General features: G+C 39.0%; 1 protein-coding gene across 2 annotated transcripts; it reads right to left on the bottom strand.

Annotated features, from left to right (window-relative positions):
• Positions 1 to 4,122: 4,122 nt before the first annotated feature.
• On the bottom strand, positions 4,123 to 24,643 carry tcp11l2 (t-complex 11, testis-specific-like 2). 2 transcript variants are annotated; one of them, XM_078419853.1, is made up of 10 exons: positions 23,996 to 24,643; positions 21,270 to 21,436; positions 17,709 to 17,841; positions 12,233 to 12,353; positions 11,193 to 11,413; positions 10,844 to 10,980; positions 9,607 to 9,797; positions 9,132 to 9,313; positions 7,461 to 7,633; positions 4,123 to 6,282 (listed from the first exon to the last, which is right to left on the bottom strand). In XM_078419853.1, exons 2-10 carry the CDS (start codon positions 21,427 to 21,429, stop codon positions 6,044 to 6,046), a joined length of 1,557 nt encoding a protein of 518 aa, XP_078275979.1. In that variant the 5' UTR covers positions 21,430 to 21,436; positions 23,996 to 24,643; the 3' UTR covers positions 4,123 to 6,043. The 2 variants fall into 2 exon arrangements, with proteins under 2 accessions (XP_078275979.1, XP_078275978.1); XM_078419852.1 differs by lacking the exon at positions 23,996 to 24,643 and having other exon boundaries at positions 21,270 to 21,922.
• Between the last annotated feature and the right edge of the window lie 59 nt (positions 24,644 to 24,702).

The raw sequence follows: 24,702 nt of genomic DNA on the forward strand, positions 1-24,702 counted from the left end.
GGCACGGCAGGAACCGGTCCTCAGCCAGGCTGTCCAGGGGGCAGTGTCTAAGGTGATCCTCCGTAGGTCCAGCAGGAAACCCCAACTTAGGAAGTTTTGGCCAGAGGTCAATCACGCCCCGAGGTACGGGAGCCAAGTAGGGAGGAGGGAGCTTACGTCCCGGAGGGGACCTAGCCCCCGCCAGGCAGCGACAGGCTGCGGAGGATCAAAGGTGGGAGACAGCGTGGTGCAGCCGCAGGAGATGAACCGCTGCAGCCCTGACAGGGATTAGCTGAGCCGCCCTGGGAAGGCGGCGCTGTATTATATTTTAGATAATATAAATAAGGATAGGTATTTTAGATAAGGATAAGCTATTTTAGATAAGGATAAGCTATTTAAGATACTTTAGGTAATATAGATAAGGATAGGTATTTTAGATAAGGATAAGCTATTTTTGATAAGGATAAGCTATTTAAGATAAGTTTTGTGGGGATAGTTAGCGTTTAAATAAAGTTGATGCGTCCAGGATGTGTGGGTGTGGGGTGCAGGCTGGGGGTCAAGAGACCCGCCCGCAGAGGCGTTTAACAAAGCCAAGCGCTCCCCAAGAGGCTGGTTATACCATTCTTCTTTATCTGTTTTCTGGAGTGGAAGGAGGCACTCGTATGGTGGATCTTTGCCACGGCGATCGGATGTGGGTGGGCCTATCGGGGCCACACCAAGGACATCATCGTCTACGGCTGCTCCGGGGACACGGCTCCCATCGCGACCGATGGGACTGGAAGGAGAGAAGCGGAGGAGACCGCAGTTTACTTCCATGAAGGCCGGTGGCCGGGGTGGCTGGGATCGAACTCTTCAGAGTATTCCAGCGCCCCAGGTTTTGCTTATCGGGACGCTTCATTATTGTGCCCGAGAATCAAGATCATCGCCCAAAAGATCAGCGCCACCGTTGGCAAAAGGATCTGCCTGGTATGCACGGGGAAGGTCCCCCCGCGAGCAGGCGGTGGTGGCTGAGGAAAACGAGCCGGACAATGGCCAACTCCACTGTAGAGTGGGAGAGACTTAACAACGACACTCACAGAACTATTTCTGGGACTAAAGAACAGTTGAGTGTGTGTTGGGACAAATGGTGGGAACCGGATGAGGGGATTTATATGTGTATGTGGGGTTCGAGGTATCGCTGCCCCATGGGCAACAGCATATCTTTTCCAGAGACAGTGGCAGGATGACGGTAAGGGGATGAGGTGGGATGTTAGCTCGCGGGCTTGTGGGGTCCCCCTTTCCCCGATCCCGGTAAACGCCACTGAACTCATCACACGATCACGCATAACACCTCCCACAGTTCCACTGGCAGTAGCACAGGAGGGTGAGTGCCCAAAAACCACTAAGGGGCCCGGGAATGGCCTGGTACTGATACCGACTGACCAGGTATTGTACCAGGGGGTGCACTACGCGGTAGCCTCGGTGATCTTAAACTTCACCGAGGTGCGATTGCCGGGGTGGTGCCCCAGGGAAACTGAAAGATTGTACCAGGTGCTACTGACCAACATGTTCCGGCAATTTTACGAGTTCGACCTTGCCAGTGTGGACAAGGAGAGCTTGTATAGCCAAGAGCCGGAGGACTGGGGTCAGACGGGAAGGCATAGGAGGGGTGTAGTAAATGATGTATTTATATCAAGGAGAATGGAGAGACCGTTACGTGCGGGTGGGCGAGCAGGACCCAGCCGCAAGCTGCTAGGAGGACGTGCCCCCTCCGCACCGAGTAGACTGTGTTTTATATTGTCCCCTTCAAATTTGTATAAACTGTGTTTTTGTATTGTCCTCTTCGAATTCTTATCAAGAGTGATTGTGTAGGAATGTACAAAATGTATCGTTTTGCTGTTGTGTTGTTTTCATGTCCTACATTAAAGCTGACACCAGTAGGAGGATGGCGGAGGCATCGGCCTGGGATGAGGTGTAGGTTTATATGTCTGACATGAAAATGTACATACTTGTAATATAGTTTTGCCCGGGACACGGGCAGTAAAGGTCAGCCTAAAAGATGGGGACTGTACGTTCGCAATGAAACACTAGTTTAGTTAAAACCTCAGGGGTCTGGATATGGAGAATCGGGAAAACATTGCTCAACCACATTATTTAATTGATTCGATAAGCTGGGGTTATGCAAATCAACAGGAGGGACTGTAAGATTTGAGAAGTTTTCCCTCATTTGGAAAGCAACACAAAACCAAAGAGCTGCAGTTTGGACATTTTAAACGAGAGACTGGGGCTGATAGCGGAGAAAGGCTGCGGTCAGATTAACAAAGGATGTCACAATCCGTGGGTCCTAAAATGGCCGCAGGACCTCGTGACCAGCCACAAAAAGTAAAAACCTTACAACCCAGTCTCTAGGTTTCTGCAAAGCCACGGCCAGAACAAAGGATGGGTATTGGCCATGCAGAAACCTACGAAACCAGGTCGGAGTCCAGACACTGGGGCGCTGACATCAGCATACTCACAATGCCCCAAGCCGACCTAAACAGTTCATCTCGTTGAGGGGGCACAATAGCCCATAGAAAACTACCTGGTAGGTGATGGGAAACCAGTTAACACCCATCACCTCACAACGAAATACCAATTAGCACCGTCTGGCCATCCCCGGTATCCCCGAACATAAGCGCAGATCAGAAGAAAAACTCATACATATCTTTTTGAACAAAGAGATTCCAAGATCTGGCGGGAGATAGGACGGGTCAGAAATAGTATAACTGGCCACTATTTTTGGGTGAAAAAGTTAAGTCAAGAAGCGCAGAGAAAACTGGGTTCGACGTCAATTGAAGTCGAGAAGAGAGTCGGAAGGAAGTCAAACGAATACAGGAGGAAGAAACGACAGGCAAGAAGAACGGATGCAAGAGAGAGAAACAGGCACGCAACTCGAGAAGAAATACTGCAAAACGAACAGCCAGTAACCCCAGTATAGCCCCATGGTGAGCATGTACTCCAAATCCTACATATCCTGGACATAGTTTAGTGTAGAGGGGAGGGTGGTTGTGAATAAACGTTGGGTGTGTATTAAAATATGTGTTGGTCAAGGTTGCGATGCGTCGTACGTTCCCCATCTTACAGTCGTGTGTATGTCTTGTAGAACTGTGTGTTTAAGAATTCATAAGTAAAAGGGTATTCGTGTATATGTTTTGTGGAACTGTGTGTTTCAAGAAATCAGTGAAAAAGGCATTCGGGCATCTGTCCTGTGGAACTGTGTGTGTTTAATGATTCATAGGTATAAGTATTCGTGTGATTCGGTACGTATTTAATAAGTATGTCATACAGCAATGTATAAATATTCGTGGACAATAGTCCCAAGCGCTGAATAAAAGCCTTTTCCATTTAAACCCTGGTTTTCAAATCTGGTCTGGTTGAATTTTTCTGCACTATAAGAGCTCCTGCATCTAAGTCCAGTGTCTAGAACCGTAAGGGGTGAGTGGGTCGAACCACTCACGGGGAACCAGTGTGCACGGCCTGGTCAAGGGATCAGAGCAAGGCACGGGGACCTTAGGTCGGGCGAAAGCTCGGCGCAGAAACCCCTTACAGTTCAGCAATGGGGAGTGGGAACTTTTAACAACTATGTAGGGTGACATTACTGAAACTGGGGTCTTGAGCAAAACACAAAGTGATGGAGGAACTCAGCGGGTTAGGTGTAGCATCCATAGATGGGATAAAGCTGGATAAGAGTGGTGGGGCTGTTCAAAGCAAGTAATACTTGCATGCAGGTGAGGGGGTGTGTGTGATAGAAACATAGAAAATAGGTGCCGGAGTAGGCCATTCAGCTGATCATCACCCCATTCCTGCTTTCTCCCCATATCCCTTAATTTGGTAGATGGTCCCATTTTCTCTTTTCCCCTCCCCCCCTAAATAGTAGGAGCTGAGATAAATTCTGGGAGTTTTGGGGGAATCGCTGGTTGGCGCGGGCCTGAAGGGCAGAAGGGCCTGTTTCCGCGCTGTATCTCTAAACTAAACTAAATGTAGAAAAACAAAATCTCCCAGTCTACGTCTATTTCAAAAATGGGCAAGAATGTCACTTTCAAGACGCTGAAATAAAAATAAAACAAGGACTTAATTCAGGATTTTATTTTACAAAACTTGAAACAAGACTTTTTAAAATACAGAATCTGAATGACAATTAAAGTATGGCAATTAGAATGGCAAAAACAAAAAAACTTTCCTCCCTTGCATTCAGAGTCAGATTTAGAATTGGTTTTATTTTTGTTCTCAATTTGGCCAAGGTTCAATGGTAACTTTCTTCCCCATTCACAGTATCCTCTAGATTAAACACATATTGCATTACCAATACAAATATCCACTTTACCCAGTCAACTTAATATCACGATCATCCAGAATATTCTCAGCTTCAAATGAGCAATAATGGATCATCCCATAGGAGCATAGGTCTCCAAAATGGACAGAAAGTCTGGGATACAATAGACAAAGCATATTTGTCCCCCCAACCCAGTATTTAGATTATTCAGGGAGAGTCTCAATTACTCAGAATAAAAAGTAATGTTGTTTTGGGACAAAGGGTGAGTATTAAAAATAGATGGATATGTCTGAATGCTATAATGAGATCATTATTCCAGTACAGCCATGCAATCTTGCAACCTAATTTTAATGTCTATATATTCCATAATGTTACTGCTTAATTTCCGAACAGTAAAGCTGAAAATGTGGCCAGTACAAACTGAAATGACTTCTAAATTGATTTGAACTTGCAAAACACAAAACTCCCTTCCCCATTCAAAGCACACTTTTTCAATGAATTGAGTAGCATGTATGTAGGGATGGAAAGCACACACACATTGTGCACTTTTTTGGAAAGTTAAGAAAAGCCACAGGTGAACAGCAGAAAAGTATTCTTCCAAATTATGTCAAATTAAGTATTTCAATATCTAAAGCTAGAAGCGGCAGATATTTTCTAAAGCTAGAAAATTACTGGCTTACAAACCTGCTACTTTAAAATTACAAAATAATTATTTTGATTTGAATACTACTATTCATGTCAATTAACATTAAACTTAACTCCAGTACACGTCAGCAGGCCTACAATGTAAATGTCAAGATACACATGTACAAAATACAGTTCTAACATGCTTAGGTCTCATGTTTAACAAATTAAGGAATCATCCTCCAACCTACTGAAATGATGAAAATGAAATACATGCAATTGGATTACAAACCCTCTTCCATGAAAATTAAACTAGAAACCATTTTATGCAGAATAAAAGTTTACACAATGAACCCAAACCAATTACATCTAACAATTAGCACCACTTTTTATGTTGAAACTACAATAGAATGGTGTTAACTAATAGAACCATTAGTTTCTAATGGTCATATAATACTTGCAAAAAAACCCCAGGTAAGTGAGCTGCTGATGACATATCAATAAACCCCAAATAAAAAAACAGAAAAAGAATGATACTAAATCACTCACAGATATACCGAGGATCACAAAAATGTTAAAGATTTTTGAAGGTGAGTGCGGAAAACAACCTAAGAATTTTCTTAGACTCCAAAGTTATCTCAACATAGATTCTTCTCAATATCAATACAATTAAAATATATTTACTTTTCTTCTTGTGTAAACTAAGGTCGCAACCAATCTGGTTCATCCTCAGATAATTAAAACCGATTCCATCCGGTTTTTTTTGTGTCACTGACTAAAGTGGAGTTTATTTTCAGTTTTTACAAACACCATATTACCGTTGGCATCACACGAGTATTAATGTACCTACCAAAAAGAGCTTTTGAATCTTAAATACTTAATAGAAAAATACTAAACAGCTTTATGATCAGGCTACAAGGTCAGACTTACAAACACAATGTATAAATTTAGGGTTCAAGTGATTTTATTATATATAAATTTATATAATTTGGTGACTTTGCGAAAGAATAATAAATGTTATATATATATGCAATTAGCCAAATATATTTAAGTAATATGCAGATAACACCATTCAATACAGCCAACGATGAAGATGCAATACAAAACACTACAAACCACACAGGCGTGCTCTCTTTTATTAACCCCCTTTCAAGGAGAATCCGATGATGTTGTGCCGGTTGTTGCAAGATTACTGAACAGTAATTTTCGCAGAATGCCAGAGTAAAATGGTCCATACACCTGTCTGTTGTATTTAATAATACAGACATACTGGGCTCCAATCTCTTCCAGTTCAGCTTGAATGGGTTCCAGACCTCCCAGAACAGGTACAGACTTCTGCTGATTCTCTACACTGAGCACGTTTTTCATGTATAGCTCAATCCGGTTATCTGAAAATTAAAGCATTTACATTAAATAGCTAAAATCTCAGTGGATCAATATCCCCTCACTGTTAGTGTGCAAGCACACAAACAGAAAGTCTCCAAACTCTCAACAACAGAACTAATTTTTGCCCATCTTCCCTCTCTCAATCCATCATTTTTTTCATCGCCGACTCTACCAAATGGCTTTAAAGCTATGTTCTATTATGAAAATCTACATATAAAGTATAAGCAACTTGTTATGCTTATTTTTTTAATCAATCTGCATCTTATTTGCTGTGCTAATTAATGCACCTTAAAACTGTTAATTGTCCAGAAAGATACCCGAGAATGGGCATTTACCAGGGGCTTTTTAGATGGCCCTTCAGATTCCACCATAGATTTCTTTGGACACCTATAACTCCCAGTGTCAAATAATTTTATGTTTAATTTCCATTCTTTGTGCAGTCTCTGTCACTGATATCCCTATTGACCTTGGAAAGCCATAAACAAATAGAGGAAAAATATTCCAAATGTTTACCAGGCAGGTAGTAAGGTGCATGCAATTGTTTTATTTCGTTGAATATTACCAAATTCTTTCAGGCATGTGTGAAGGTGAAGGAGTGATTTAAAAAAGCTTTTAAAATGATTAAAAGTATTGACAATTAAGGAGTCATGGTTTTTGAACCTTCTGCCAGTGGAATTTTGTTGTTTAAAATAGGAACTGTTTTTATCTGGAATATGGTGATTTAAAGCATGGTGGAAGTGAACTTAAAACAAATCTTCAGAGAACTGGATAAACAGATAAGGAAGAAAATTGCATGACTCTGCATCCAAGGAATGATAATTAGATAATTTTTCATGCTGACACTGCCATGAATCAAACTGTTGTCTTCAAATTTTATTTGTGCACTCCCTCATTGCACTATGGAAAGTTACCTTTAGTGAACCGGGTAGAGATATAAATTCAAAATGATTAAAAGTAGCAGCTAACTTAGTCAAATGTGTTAATGAAATTGATCTTCCCCAATCACAAAATGTGCTTTTGTTTTATCTGTTACCTTTTATGCTTCCATTAATACTAGGACACAACAAAGCTGGCTTGAAGGGAAAAGGCCATTTTAAACATTTCATAAAAAATCTTAACTTATTTTGCATAAATAAGCAGAAATAATAAATGACATAACAAGTCTAAATTTTCCACTTACTGATTAAGGTGCGGACAGGATTTCCCACCTCCTTTATGCTGCAAATTTGTCCTGTGAGGTTCCCTTGATTTTCATTATTAAGCTCAGGGTAACCACGTTCAACTAAGGCTTGGCTTATCTCAGAACAGACCTTTACACTTATGGTTTTAAGTGTTTCTTCGAGGTTGAAATTTCTTCATAGTATTATTAATAAAGAAAACAGTCAAATTAGGGCTTAGTGCATTGGATATCAAAATGAACCAACGATTTTGTATAGGAAAAATCGAAGGTAGACACAAAATGTTGGAGTAACTCAGTGGGACAGGCAGCATCTCTGGAGAGAAGGAATGGGTGGCGTTTCGGGTCGAGTCTGAAAAAGGGTCTTGATCTGAAATGTCACCCATTCCTTCTCTCCAGAGATGCTGCCTGTCTCGTTGAGTTACTCCAGCATTTTGTGTCTACCAACGATTTTGCATCGTGTAAAAAGTCAGATTAAAATATTATTTCAAGTGAAAATTAGTTATAAAGACCAGAGAATTATTGAAAGAAGGGGATAAGCGAATATAATTCAGTCTAATAATTGACCATAAAAAATAGAGAGAGCAATTGGCATGCAGCCTTTCATGTCTGGGCCACCATTCAAATGAAAGAGGCAAATATACAGTAAATGGCAGGAGCACTCATGTTAGAGGAATCTTGGGGTGCAAGTCCAGAGCAATGCAAGTAGATAGGGTAGTAAACAAGGAGTACATTACACATGCTTTCAATAGTCTGGTTATTGAGTACCAAGTCATTGCAGCTGTATAAAATTTTATTCGGGCATATTTTGAGGTGTTGTATGCAGTTCTGATCACCACATTACAGGAAGGATGTGGAGGCTTTGGAGAGGGCACAGAAGAGATTCACAAAGATGTTGCCTAGATTAGATAGTATTAGCTACAAAGGAGAGGATGGACAAAGTTGGATTGTTTTCTCTCGAGCACTGGAAGCCGAGGGGAGAACTGATAAAAAATAAAATTATGGGGGACATAATAAGGTAGATAGTCAAAGTCTCCCCCTCCTCCCTCCTCCCTCCTCCCTCCTCCCTCCTCCCTCCTCCCTCCTCCCTCCTCCCTCCTCCCTCCTCCCTGCCCCCCCCCCCCCGCCCCCGATAGAAATGTCAAATGAGAAATCAGCACAAAGACATGCACACAACCTGTCCCCCCCCCCCCCTCCCCCCCACCCACAGTCAGAAGTCAGTGCTGGAACACACTGCCCAAAAAAATGGAAGTAGAGAGCAACATTTAAGAGGTATTTAGGCAGACACATTTACAGTCTGCCTAAATACACGTGTTTTACAGACACATTTGTGAAGTAACGTTCTATGTTCTGATGGAGATAAAGTCATTATCTAGTGGATACTGTGCACTTTTTCAACATCCAACTCAAAAATGCAGAATGAGCTGAGACTCAGAAGTGTCTGACCCACAATAACAGAAGTCAAGCTTTTCCGATCTTTCAAATTTTTCCAATGTTTATTTTAAAGATCTGAATTTCAGATTTTGATTTGAATTTAATTCCAATGGTTTGCAAGCAGAGTGCAACCTGATAAACTAGTACCACTTCCTGATTGTGGTACCCTCTCTTAACTTTAACATCTCAAATTCCAAAACTATTACTACTTTAGCATGACAGAAAGGAAATCAAACTCACTTGTCGTTCATGCCTTCAAGCAGGACCATTATAACTCGCTTTACTTTGTCACAGAAGTCTGGTAGGCTTGAGAGAGTTGCACCCCCAATGTTGCAGATGATCAGCATTAGATATGCGACAAGTCTTTGCTGGTTAAGTCTTTGTTGGAGTTTTTGGAGACGTGATTGATCAGTCAAAAGAGTCTGAAAGGGAATTATAATTATAATTATAATTTGATAATGAAAGACGCTCAGTTTTTTTCCTTTGAAAAAAAGCATGTCTATTGTAGACATTTTGTCCATTAAAGATACATTCAAAAGAAACTCCAGTTTTCTTTCCCATGCACACAGCGCAATAGAAATCACCCCTTAACTCTTATCCACATCAAAGTCAATAGAACCCAAAGATGTTTAGATTGAACAAGTCAGATATCCATATTTCTTCAACTTTAGTTTAGTGAACTTGGAAAAAATATCTCCTTTATATACAAATTTACCTCAGGTATGGGCTTATTGTTGTAGTTCCACTGCAACAATTTCAAATAACCATTGTTTAATACAGAAGATGGGCTCAGAGAAAGACTGGAACTTCCATTGGTGCCAGAGGACGATGGTTCTGAGGAGGGCCACAATGCTGAAACATCGGCAACAGATTCCTTTAGCCACTGAGTTGTGTGATCAAGGGCATCTACAAACAGAAGCATTCATGTTTATCCAAGAGCTAAATGCAATCCTCCAGGAAAGCTCATTACAAAAGTGTTAATTTTCTGCAAAGATAGTCATCTTTTGATGCAAAAGTGATAACTCCAAATTCAGCCAGGACAATGATTATAATTAACATGGGATAAGGATGCAACCATCTTTACTGGACTACTGCAATGCATCAACAAAAAGGTACACAACAAGGAACAAAACACATTACATATTGTCCAAAAACAAACACATTACATATTGTTAGAATTAACCCCATTATTATCCTCGAATTTCCTTGATTCCCACACCATTAATAAAACTTGTTTTGCCATCCCTACCTCCTGGTCGCACATAAACCCATTTTATTGCACATCTTCCATTCCGATGATTATAAACTGACTAAAGCAGAGATATTTTTTTATACGATTCTGCATTCCTCAAAATGGCTATAAGAAATTAACTGCATTCCATTAGAGGGAGGTATCAAATATTTTGCTGAGGATTGCCTCCAGCTACATCAGAATCTCAGTCAAACAAACCTCTTCTCAGCCTCCCATGCAATGGAATATAAATTCTATATTCAACTAGACCAAACCTCTCCTGCAGCACCCTCTCCTCCCCCCCTCCCCTCTTCCCTCACCTCCTCCCCCCACCCTCCCCATTCATCCCCTCCCCTCCCCACTCCCTTTCCCCTCCACTCCATCCCCCTCAACCCCCCTTATCCTCCCTCCTTCCCCTCTCGCTCCCCCTCCCTCTCCCTCCCTAGGAGATAGATTTAAACTTTAAAATGTGAATAACTAAAAATATAACACCGATTTCAATGAAACTTCTTCCATTAGCACCAAAGGGATGACGGTGAGTAAGGTGGGCCTAAAATTGTCGCGCTATCATGCACCGTTTTGGCTGTAGTTCAGGAACAAACAAACGTTTTAGTATATAGATGTGCAATGATTAAAGGGGTAAACTGGAAGCCTTCTGACTTACAGCTTCGAAATAAAATTTTTGAATATGCACTTAGTCATCACATATCTATCAACTTACTGGGCTGTTTGTTCAGAAAATCCTGAAATTTGCTTCGTTCATAGTCTACAGAACATTGTTGAACGTGCGGCCGAATATATTGAATGGTGAAGTTGACCATATCCATAGTCATCAAATCAAGGACATGAAATATCTCTCTAACAAAGAAATACAAACCTCATTAAAGTTTTACTAGTGAAATATGCAAGAAATAGTAATGTTATGTATGTTCACAAAGATATAAAGAGTTATTCCTCATTTTAAAATCAGCTTCTAATATAAAGAGTAAAGTTGGTGTCCAAATTAAACAAAAACTTTAAAAGCAGCACCCTGTAACTGTCGCTCATCTCGACAAAGAATACTTATTTACCTGAAAAGTGGCACTATTTCTGTAAGCGATTTTAATTTTTTGACTTCATCATCCCGAACTGGGGCGCAAAACTTGCCCATTAGTGTGATTATATAGTCAGCCAGTTTATGAATATCAATAGCATTGTGTTCAGCCTGTTGTTGAATTAGATCCAAATCAAGGACCTCAGATATCTGGTTTCGAAGTCTATTTTGGCCAGGTATCAAAAATGATAGCAGTATCTAATAACAAGAAAAATAGTTACATAAATCAATGACCCTGCATTTAGTAACTGAATACATACAACATTGTATTCAATGGAGCGTTACATTTTAATAGTAATTTTGGAATAACATTTACAATATTTTTCCCCTTCACTTGGAGTATAGTTATTTATAATCCTCAACTAATTTACCACAGTACATTTTAAATTGTGCCCGATGAAAAAATTCTAAACTGTTCAGAACAAAATGAAAGCAGGTCAATGTGCAGATTAAATGGGTGATGAGGTCAGAGGATGTGTTACCGAACTGTAATATGGAGTTAACGGCTTATTTTAAAAAATGCATTAAAAAAGAGACGAGAATTCTGAAAATTCAGGGCAATGCATTAAACTGCTTCATCATATGGATCGCAAATAATTGAGTTACCGTCAATATTTTTCTTCTCAATGCCTTGTCACTGCATATAACTAATTATACTTGATCTTTTAAAAAAACAACATATTTTTCTCACTAAAATGAAACAGAAGAAAATTAGATCAGGGCAGTAGCTATCAGAAGTGCTGCCAGAACCTCTTACATATGAAACTTTTTTTTAATTTTCAAAAGTGAAAAATTCATTTAGAATGATGGGAATACTAAATGACAAACATATGGTAAACAACTCATTTATGCAAGAGTTATTTTACATATCAAAACTAAACACAGAAAAAACATTTAAAAATCACACTTCTTTGAAATTTTCCTCATCTTTAAACAGGACAATCCCCCAGACTAATTATAGTCAGAAAATATAACTCGGCTGATGATCTGAAGAAAATGAAACAGACGTTTCTTTACCTCTTTAATTTCTCCCAAAAGCAAGAGGGCATGATCATATTCAGGGGGGTCCTTGTTCAGCTGAGCCTCCAAGCAATCCCAGAATGCTCTGTGAACTATTTCTTTTACTCTCCTCTGTAAACTGTACACAGAATATGGTCCTGGGTGAATTAGTTAACACTGACAGTTTAATTATTCAATATTTCAAATATTTTGGGGGTTATAGTAAAAGGACTAAGGCTTTAATACTCAGTGTAAAATCTACACAAATTTAAAAAAAGAATGGGTCAGAAATTGGATAAGATAACATTAGAAGACAATCTGGCTCCAGTCCATATTGCTTAGAGAGAGTGTATGTGTGTGTAGGCGAGCACGAGAGATTGTGTACAAGCATGCTTTCTCACTTCCCATTCTCAACTGCTTTTAAGTAATAATGAATTGAAGAGTAAGCAGATGCTATCCAAAAGCAGGCATTGTAACCAATATCAGAAAGGAGACAATAATACATGGGTTTTTTTAAAGCACAGAAATATAATTAGAGCTATATTGAAAATAACTAAAATGAGGGGTGCATATCCTTCCTCTTTGTCAAGCACACAATTACAAGTTTTCATCTATCATGTGATCAGTAATCATGCCAGAGATGGTTTCTTTTTAAAAAACAAAACAGAATGCTATTACAGGAGGCATTAAAAGACAAAATAAATACACATTCTGGCAAGGAATTATTACACAATAATCAATATAATAAAATCCTATACCATATATATTTTTTAAAGTAAAGTTCATCTTGGAGGCTCGAGGGCATCTGAATGCCATCAAGAAACATCAATTCAATATTCTGGTATAATGCACAACTGTATTCAATTATCAGACAAATGTACTCACTAATATTTGAAGTTCTCTTCAATTGAGACTCAACTGAGCATTTGCCCCTTAAAAACATCTACGCAGCTCAGAATTTGATAGGCTTACATCTCTAGTCAAAACTGAAGTGGCATCAGTTCCCATGAAAAATAGACCACTTATTTAATGTCTTTAATTACACAGTGACTTACAATGAAGCATGATCATCTACTGCTCTTCACAATTTTCTGTAAAAACTCTGGATCAAACCACAAGGAGTCAAACCATACAAGATTAAAAAGGACAATTAAAATCCCAAGCAAAATTTGCCTATGGACATGGCAAAGGAAAACATTTTAAAGAGAGATATCTGAATTCTCAGTGTATTTACATTCTAATGAGAAATAAAATCTCTACAGAGCTATTCATCCACATTTGTGGAAAACCATAGATGTTCCATATGATATTGATTTTATTATAATGTTGTCAAGCACAGTATTAATCTTTGGGATTGGGAGGAGTTTTAGGAACCAAGAACAAAAAAAGAAAATATCATAAAGAAGGTATGCAAAATTTAGCTATCAAGAATATGAAAACAATGACAGCAAGAGCAATGTTTAAGAGGAAATTAAATGTATGAACAGGCAGGGAATTGATGGATATGAATTATGTACAGGCAAATAAGATTGATTTGATCTGGCATTAGGAATCCGACTGTCAGTAACTAATGTCTTAATTCCTCAGAAATGTCCATCATCTGCAAGGCTCAAGTCACAAGCATGGTGGAAAATTGAGTACTATCTACTTGCCTGAATGTGTGCAGTTTCAACAACAGTCGAGAAGATCGACACCATTCAAGGCGGCACCCCAATACAATCTTTCACTCACTCCAGCACAGAAGCAGCAGATTGTACCATTTGGAGTAAGCACTGCAGTAAACTCACCAACAATCCCCAAACAGTATCTTCCAAACAGACACGTTCCACCAGGTAGGAGGACAAGGGAGCAAAAACCTGGGAACACTTCCAGCTCAATGTTACTTTCATAATTGAAAATATCACTGTCCTTTCACTGTGATTGGATCAACATTCTGAAGCTCCCTCCCCATCAGCATTGTCGCTTTCTCAAACCCAATTAGGGGTGGGCAATTAATTGCTGGCTCAATCTACAAAACCCATATCCTTTGATTAAGTAATTATAAAAGCATCTTAAAGACTGAAGGAAATACAGAAGCATAGCACATCCATGTTTGTTGATGATATAAAGCCAAGTGGAAAAGTAAGTTCTTAGGACGTGGAGCAAAAAAAGCCAGGTTAAGTAAATGTCAAGGTGGTGATTTACATATTATAATGTATAAAATTTGAATATATTCACTGATAGGAAGAAGAAAAGAAACATAAATGTTATTAAATGGCAAGAAACTAAAATACATTGGTGTAAAACAAGATCTTGTCATGTAAACAATTAATTTTCAGGGATAGTGTGCCATTTGTAAGTAGGATTGTGTTTTTCTCTTTATTGCGAGAAGTTTTGTTTAAAAAAAACAAGTTTCAATTTCACAGTACATTTTGACACCATCTGACTTATTAAAATACTGCAGAAGAAAAAGGTACCAGAAAGAAATGCTACAACCAATAAATGAAACAAATCTTGATTTCTTTTAAATTCAGAAGATACTGAAAATGTTAAGCAGGTCTGATTGGCAATGTTAATTGGCAATGTTAATTGTGAATCCTGTTAACACATATTTTGCCAATAGTTCCAGATTTACAGTACTTATTCTTTTTCTAGATTTATTAAAAAACTGGTCAAGCCTGAAAGGAATAATTTGCGGTCCTATTAATAGTAAAGTCTGTTTCCTGTGATATTGTGTTCATTAGCTGAAAACAAAGTGAAATTTAATGAAAGATCTGTTTATTAATGCAAGACTCTTGGGATACACTCCAAGGAGTGAAAGTGCACAAATGCAAGAACAAGCAACAGCAGCACATGGGGATAGTGGACAGTTAAAAGAATAAACCAATCTCGGGATGATTCAACTCCTGCAATGTAACGAATTCCTGTGATTAAGTCTAATCATCTCAGCAACATTTCCAATAATTTTATCAGTGGTATTTCAACCAAAAGAAACAGATAGATTGCAGCTGGTCATAATCCATTGACAGGGAGAATAGCCCTATATTTATTCATCTAATTCTAATTATTTTAACTTTCTGGACACCCTGCTACATACCAGAAAAATGTTGCAGAGACTGTATGCCAATGAAACTTCTTCCATTAGCACCAAAGGGACGACGGTGAGTAAGGTACCAAGCCCAAAAAGGTCATCAGAAAGAGGAGATATTTAATCCTCAGCCTCTGCTGGCTGTGTACCAAGTAAAACTTATTTGCGTAAGCTTCTATAAAAAGGATTGATATACTATAAATACAGTCAACTCTCTTTTTAATGGTCTAAATTAAGAGACCACTGATTGGATAGTGTAGCAGTGTAGCAGGTACTAAATTAACAAACAGGAGGCACTTAGCAAATGCATTAAATCTGCTAAATCTGCTAAATAATCTCGGGCCATACAAAAAATAACCAAGCTTCTACAGATTTGCAGCAATTCTCACCATAAACTCTGGATTCCAGGAAGTTTCTGGGCTTCATATCAACGATGTCCAAAGCAACTTCTCACGAATTTGCATCTATTCTAATTTTATTTCTCATGTTCAATCTAAACTTCGTTGTGCCTTTTTGGAAGAAGTATTGAAGGAATCAAGGGATGTTAGAGATACTGTTGTCTCAATGATCTTACGAAATGATTTTGTCATTGCTGGTTGTTGAAGCGGCTGATGGGGAGATTTTTTCAATACAAGCCTATTGATCTAGAGCTTTGCATCTTGTGGACAGCAGACATTGTAATCCAAGCCCTGCTGATCAGAGGTAGCTTTTAAGTCTTCAACACCAATCATTGAACTGTTTTCTTCCAAACTGTGTCAGATTGTGAAATATCTTCCGGTCTTACACATGTACATGATTGGGGTACATTTAATCATGCTTTTGACTAACAGTAATAAGTTCTTGGGTGTTCAGAGGATGAGATACACATCCTCTTCCTAACTCGTCTTAGTTTTAATACTGTATAGGGGAAATCATTTCTCACCGTCCATATTCAGAATGAGGAGTCAAATCATAATGTGGCCATTATTTTGAGATTTTAGAGAGAAAAGAGTGCAGAAGTATCTTTTCATGTTTAATTTTTAAACCAGCTGAGGTGCATCAAAGGGAAATCTAAACACAAAACTGATTTTCTGGAATGAGGCTTTAGATTTATATTCTACTAGACCAAGTGGACCCGTTGGGCCCAAACCTCTCCTGCATTGGTGTAGCACCCTCTCCTCCACCTCCCTCCCCTCCCCCTCCCTCCCCTCCCCTCCCCTCCCCCTCCCCCACTCCATCCCCCTCAACTCCCCTTATCCTCATTCCTCCCCGTCCCTCCCTCCACCCCTCCCTCCCCCCACCCTCCCTAGGAGATAGATTTAAACTTTAAAATATGAATAACTTTAAAAATATAACACCGATTTCAATGAAACTTCTTCCATTAGCACCAAAGGGACGACAGTGAGTAAGGTACCATTTTGGCTGTAGTTCAGGAACAAACGAGAGTTTCAGTATATAGATTCTTTAACAAAAATTAATGGTGAATAAAGTGAACAGGCTTCATTCTCATTATGTGAAATAGTACTTAGCTCCAGCAAAGATTACAGTTCAAAATGAAGTCACTTTTAAAATAAACTAAATTTCTTTTAATAAAAAAATGAATTATAGTTTTTTATGCATAAAGTATTCAAGCTGCTATTTCTACAACCTGTGGTCTTATCCAGTCAAATTGCAAGCCAAATGCAAACCTAATATGCCATCCCAAACTCAAATATCAAGTGATCTTAGCTTATTGTAGCATCTTGGATCATGAATGCCAGAGGGCACTTATTTTTAGCAATAGGCTTCAATCTATTTCCAAATGATCTTATCATCTGAGATACAATCATTATCTCTGTCAACTCATTTTAGTCTCGAAATATCACTTCACATCTTTTATGTTTTTGAAAGTATTATGTATTATTTAGGGGATAGGTGTACTCAAAGAAATTATTAACCCATGAAAACTAAAATGTGATTCTTGCCTAGTTCACAGGGAATCCAATGTACCATCAATTGATCTGTCGATAATACAGCAATCCAGTTATAAAGCAAATACGGCACAAATATATTTCTGATCTTGAATGAAGAAAAATATCTGTCTTGGAACAACAGAAAAGTTCACTATTTCTTTCACAACTGTTAAATACTTAGCAACATTTGAGATCACGATCAATGACATTGCAAACTGAAATTTATGGCATATTTTTACGGAAGCTTTTTTTAAATCATGACATTTTAAAACCATAAATGATTTTTGTCATCAAGCTGCGCTGACTCTCAAAAGTTCATTTGCATCTGAAAAGATTTATCACTGTAGGCAAAAGTGGCAGATGTTTATTAAAAGAAATCACTGTGAACAAAGATAATCTATATCTTAGGTGCGACATGTCGGTCATATGCTTATACACCAATCTAACTGAATGAATGAATGATACTTTATTATCATATCTTAGAAACTTATCTTACCTTTGTGGAGGAAGATCAATTGATTTCATTTGAAAGTTGCTGTTCATAACTATTTCATGAGCCAGAGTTAATTTTGACAATCCATTTGCAGTCTCTATTAGATCATCAAAAGAAACCATTTTGGGAGGGCTTGCTGCGGGAATAAACAAAACAACGTCTTAACTGTCTGTATGCAGGCTATTTTTCAGTATAAGCACACAACCTCTTAATTATAATTCTATGTAGGAAAAGTTTTCTCGCACCATCGATTCAATATAAATTTAACATACATGGTTGAAGACTGAAGTAATCAAGGGAATGAGGAAGCAAAGTTCAAGCTCATACTGGCAATATCAATGGTTTTCCATCAATTATAAAGAGACCTTGTGATAAATGAATAAGAAAATTCAACCTATCACATAATTACCAATCATTGATGTTGGAAAAATTCTGTTACATTTCACAAAATTAATAATTCTATTCAGTGAGACAAGCACACACACAAGGAGAAACAAATGTCATATACAAGATGCTCTTTTGAAGCCATGGTTAAAGCTGAAAGGCATTTCTATTAAAATATTTTCATTTCATTTAAATAACTTGCTTACTCATAAAAAGACAGATATTTGTCCACTCTCTGGTATGCACTGTTATCACATTAAGCAGAAGGAAAATAAGCGAGTTCGGTATTACAACTGTGCATGCCCAGGTCATTCGGGATAAACATTCTCCCCAGCTGAGCTACTGTGTGCATACAGATCTGCATTTCATACGTATTTTCCAGTTTTGCTTCTTCGAGGTAAGAAAATACTGCGTTCAAAACTATTAACTAGGTGTATTTATGGTTCATTTGTACAAACCTACGATGATTTTGATGGTTTCATTGGCTTTTCCTTGGTCGCTTGCTGGCCCGCTTCGGTGAGTGAGCGAGATTGTGACAATTAATAACAACCATTTTTTATTGTTTTTGTTTTGGAGGGGGGAGGGAGAATGAAATTAAATGTATGATTTCTATAACTATCAATAGATAATATGGAAAGTATTTGTGGGGTTTTCACTTCTTACTGTTCTAGTCCAGAGCCACGGGCTGGATGCACGTTTGTTGACTTCTGATTGAGTTCTGTATGTACATGTGTAAGTAAAGTTGTATAGTACAAAACTTAGTCACGAGTCTCCCGACAATCAAATCTCTTCTGATTCCCATTACATTAGATCATTTTAATCAGTATTTGACATTCTAATTTTCAGTTATAATCTTGTGATGGTATAAATTAGTTCAATATACTTGCACCATTTTCTTTTGTATTGCAACTTGTACCGGTATGTAATGGACATGCTTATAGATCGTGATTTGATAAGGTACACGCAACAGGTAATAAATAAATGCCCAGCACTGAAATGCATTCTCGACTGCACAGAGATATTTATAAAATGACCATGGCATCCACAATTGCAGGCTTTGACATGGTCAGACTACAAGAAACACAACACTGTGAAATTATTGGTTGGAATTGCCCCAAACGGCATGTTCACATTCTTATCAAAAGCTTGGGGTGGGCGATCATCTGATACACACATTGTTAGGAAAAGTGGATTTTTGAACTTAATTGATCCTGGGGATTGCATAATGGCAGATAGAGGATTTCCCATTCAAGAAGACTTGATGTTTCGCCAAGCCTATTTAGAGATCCCCCTCCCAGCAGTGGTTATCAGCAAATGACCAGAGAAAAAGTACACAAAACCAAGAAGGTTGCCAATGTCTGTATTCATGTTGAACATCTAAAGTGGTTTAACATCCTGAGAAACACTTTACCCATCACTTTAGTTCCGCATATTGATGATATTTTCACCGTCTGCGCAGCATTATGTAATTTACTGCCTCCACTGGTGTGTAAATGAGATGTTGTTGCACTGGAGCAGATCATTTTGATCAGAAGTTCAACTTTATGTTCAACCAGATTTGATATGAACTGAAATCCAGAACTCAATCAGCAAATGTACAGAAGTTCATACAACTGTTAATGTCTTTCATTTCATTTGATCATTTATCAACCATTGTTTCAGTGTACATTAGCCATTAAGTTCACTAGCAACGCTCTTTGTTTATCCCGAATGACTGTTGACAAATCCCATGATTCCTTGCTTTTATCGAGATACCAAACTCGCTTATTGACTCAATTGTTCAGGTATCACCTTGGACTCAAATTTCAGAAGGTATAATGAAAATAGCCTTACAGAATGAAGAGATAGTATTTTAAACTTGAGAATAATGGGCAACAGAAATCGTTCCAATTGCTGGTCCTCTTTCCTCCATCTATATTGATTCAGCATCTGAACTCTTCAATTATCAGTTTTTTTCAAATGTTTTTTATGACTCTCATTTCGTGATAAAATGGTTGATAGCTTATTGACATTTTCAAATTTTTCAATTTTGTTTAAGAGCATATCTGCGCACTGACTTTCAAATTCACAGTGCAGAAGTACAGCTAGTACTTTACAGAAGACCATCTTATATATGATATTGTTTCTCCGTGTGTGTGTGTGTGTGTGTGTGTGTGTGTGTGTGTGTGTGTGTGCGCGCGCGCGCGCGCGCGCATGTCCCACTGAAGTTATTAATTTTGTGAAATGTAACAGCATTCTTCCAGCATTAATGATTGGTAATTATGAGATAGGATAAATAAATAAGAAAAAAATAACCTAAGTCTCTTCATAATTGGTGGAAAACCATTGATTTTGCTACGATGGACTTGAACATTGCTCTGTCATTCCCTTGGTTATTTCATTTGACATGGAAGGTGAACAAGTGAAATTATGATAGCAACGCTGGTTTCTGGAACCTCTGGTAAAGTGTGACATACTCGTCCTCTGTTAATAAAGTCTTTCCTTGTAATTAGAAGTTCCTAACTGAATGACCAGCATCCTCAGAACAATAAACAGTAGTTTATATTGAAAGAATTACAGTAATTTCTGTTAAATATTCACATTTAATAGGATATTCTCTGTAATGATGCCATTAGCCATGCGCATAGGCCTTTGATAAAGACTATTCACCTCACAATATAAGAAGCAAGGGAAAATCAAATCATTTTAAACAAACATTGAAGGTTAAATTACCATCAGTGCAATGATAACATCCCATCAATAATGCTGAGCATCATCCATTCAGTCAACTGAACACTGAAGAATGGGCATGGCAGAAGAATACAGATCTCAAAACAATCCAAAATTATTAAATTATTTCTTTAGTCCCAGTATCTTAATAGGAGTTAAAATAACTCAACTGCCCTGCTCCTGGATTCATTATAATCTAAACCCTCATGTCTAATTGTATTGATCAAAATAACAGAGCCCTGTCCAACAGTGGGAACATAAGAACATGCCAATTGATTATTTTGGTAACTTTTGTAGACACTCGACTGATGTCTTGTACTTGACAACACTATTCAGACATGAACACAATGAAACACGTTTTAAGCTTGTCATGCACAGCAAATATACTTTAAACCCAGTAATACGAAGGATGTTGACTTCAGAAATATTACTGTCCATCACAGATTACATTTGAAAATTTAAAAAACCTACAGGCTGGTGAGCTGGGCTTGCTGGAAGAGTCACTGCTGAAGCTTTGTCGAGCATTTTCATAGTCACTGGAAGAATTGACACTATCTGACCGCTCACAAGATTCAGCATCACTGTTCAATGATTCATCATTCAAGGAATGTTTCTCATTACTGAAAGGCATCTTCACTCTGTGAAAATAAAATGTGCCAACATGGAAATCCATTTACCACCAAACAGATCATGTGATTTTTGGAATCATCTTTTCCTGTTTAAATAGGATTTTGTGAACACAAACATTCCGTCATTCAAATAGGCATTTAAATGACCATATAGGCAAGCGGTGCAGAAGAGACAAATGCCAGGAGTTAATTGTACACTGCTCAACCAGAAATAATGCTTATTTTAGGAAATTAGGAGAATAAATCCAAAAGCATTAAAATAGTAAACTGAGTAAATAGGGGGAGAACATAAGGAAGGAATTGTGGAGAATACCAGAAAAAAAGTTGCAATGAAAAAGCAGTGTAAAAATGCAAAACAATACTTTCTTTGACAAACTAATTAAATTCCTAAGGTGGTGCTCATATGGAAAAATAGAGGTGTCGTATCAGAATCTCTAACTGTAGCATTCTCATTGTCACTTTATCTGTCAATATTTATTTTCATCACTTCTTCCTTGTTTTGTTCCATTGCCAACCCCTACCCCCTCCCCTCACCCTCAAGACTTATTGCATAAACCTCTAGTTTGCAGGTGACACACTGTGCTGAATCACCGACGATGACAAGAAGGACTACAGGAAGGAGATGGAGAACTTCATGACATGGTGTCAGGAATAACCTCTCGCCCAATGTCAGCAAGATGAAGGAGCTGGTTAGCGACTTCAGGGAGCAAGGTGAAGTACATGCCCCAATCAGCGGCAAGGGTACGGAAGTGGGAATGGTTGAGAGCTTCAGGTTCCTTGGCATTAATATTACCAATGATCTGTAATGGCCCAACCACATTGAAGCACCAGCCAAGGCAGCATACCAACACCTTCCTGAGGATAATGAGGAAATTTGGTTCATCTTCAGTGACTCTTACAAACTTCTACACAGGCATGATGTCTGGTTCACCTCTATCTACCCCATTGTGAACACTGGACTTTGTCTATGGTACTGATGCACTACAATGCTGAGAACTATATTCTGCATGCAGTATCTTCCTTTTTCCAGACTTAAACCAGACTTGCGACCCTTTAAAGCATTGTAGAACCAAATTCTTACTAGATGACAGTACATTTCATGAATTCAAACCTCAAAAGTAAGAATTTCATTGTTCTATCTGGGACATATGCCAATGCCAATAAAACTCTTGACTTGACAATATTAAATTTTCTTCAAATTTCATCTACCATGTATAGTTCATCAAGCATCAGTCACGCACAAACATTATCACTAAACAATAATCCTAGAAGGATCAAAACAAATCAGACTGTATTCTCAATTAAACCATTTTGTCATCATAATTGTATGCCATTGTGTGCGTGATCAAAATCTGCATATGCAAAGAGGATCAATGAACAGCAATCAGAAATTGACCCCGACAAATCTTTCTCTGTCAAGCTCACAGGCATGGAGTACAAATTGAACTTAATAGGACAAAAAGTAGAGATATCAGCAAGCAGACATTGAATGTTATGGCTTTTTATGCTAGCTACTGACTTTTTTGCCCATCTTTTATAAGACCACCTCATAACTCAATCAAATAGCCACAATGCTTTATGCAATAGGGTTTAAATGCAGGTCACGATGAAAAATATTAACCCATTGTTAAAACTAGATCAACAGTTTATCATTTTAATCTTACAATCGGCAAGCTAGTGGAGTGGCGATTTGGGGTTTAAACTTCCCCATTAATATCCCAAACAGTTGTGGAAAGTTTTCCCAGGGAGGAATGTTTTCACATTTCATCTTTATTCGTTTAAATTACACAAGTCTGAAGACAATTGAGTTAAACAGTAAAGATTCAACTGAACAAAAAGTGAATTAGGGATGGCAAATTAAACATTTAGAGCACCCTGATCGGATTATCCCTCTCCCCGCTGATCATGACCATGACCGGGGGGTTATTCGACACTTGATCCCAATTGTCATTACATTTAACTGAAATCCTAATAACCCGAATAAAACCTTCCGATTTAAACTCTGATCAGAGTAATTGTACGTAGTGTTGATACGGTAAATGCACTTAACACTGAATTGCACCGCTCTCTATGTCAGGCAATAGGATTGATTTCACAGGATCATGCATAACATTTATAGTTAACACTTAAAAACACAAGTTCAGACAACTGCAACTCGCCGAAATTAAGCGCCGACAAACTGCCTCAAGGAGTTTATTATCGAGAAGCCAACTTGTGATTGCAGCGATAACTCCCAAGCCGGAAGTATAAACAGCATCGGAATATTCCGTATGGAAGTTAGTGACCTCCCTATAAATCAGTACTAAGAAAGCTATTCTTGCACTCAGTGCATGACCGCCATAGATGGGTCGCTCCGGAGAGTTGTTCAGCTTGAAGCTCCCTTCTCACGTCACGCAGGCACACATGTGATCAGTGCGATCAAAACATGACCTCCAAGCCCCCCCCTCCCCCGCGGAAAAAAACAACCACAACTATACAAACAGCCCAGGAAGGGCAAATCAACCAGTGAAACTTCACAGGGGTGAAGGGGCCAATTTGGAGGACTCCCTCCTTCCAAAGAAGACCCACCTTAGGAGCTAGCTCCTGGCCCGAATGTTTTTTTTAATTTTTCGAGCAATCGAAAAAGGGCAGCCCATGCAAAAACACTTCGAAGCTACAGAGACTGGAGGTAGCGGGTGAATAATGTTGTTGGCGGATTTCAGCAGCGACGGGCCGATGCTGTGTTGGATGCAGCGGGGTTGTACACTGGCTGGCTGGGCTGCGGCTGTCACACACAGTTTAAAGGTCTCTGCCAGCAGCTGGAGAGGCAGCGGCCGCACTGCTACTTATCAACAGCCCGGGAGCCGGCGTGTCCACCCCGCTCGTAGGGAGGCTGCCAGTCACTCCGTTGTCCGTCTCGGCATGTTCAATGTCACCACGCGGCTAGAAGGTCCGTCGGTCACTTGCATTGGTTTTGCATTGCGTAAACCGATGCATCGTCCCCGCGAACACCGTCTCCTGTCCGGACAGAGCGGTTGTTGTGCAGCAACCCCCCCTCTCCCGCGGCACAAGGGGTTGTGAGCTCTGCCTGTTTGTTTACGGACATGACGCGCTGTTAAAACGTTACATTGTCACATGACGGGAGCGGCAGCTCCATAGTAACCACCAAACTCTGCGGTAGTGTATGGTTCAATTACTTTTGAACAGAGAAGAGGTTAGCAACCAGCAGGCAGTCACGCTTGCCAGCGTCTGGTGCCTTAAGCGTCTCTGCTGTTTTGCACTTCTCCTCTCCGCCC

Source organism: Rhinoraja longicauda, chromosome 23, assembly GCF_053455715.1.
Source record: "Rhinoraja longicauda isolate Sanriku21f chromosome 23, sRhiLon1.1, whole genome shotgun sequence".
Classification (NCBI taxonomy): Eukaryota; Metazoa; Chordata; class Chondrichthyes; order Rajiformes; family Arhynchobatidae; genus Rhinoraja; species Rhinoraja longicauda.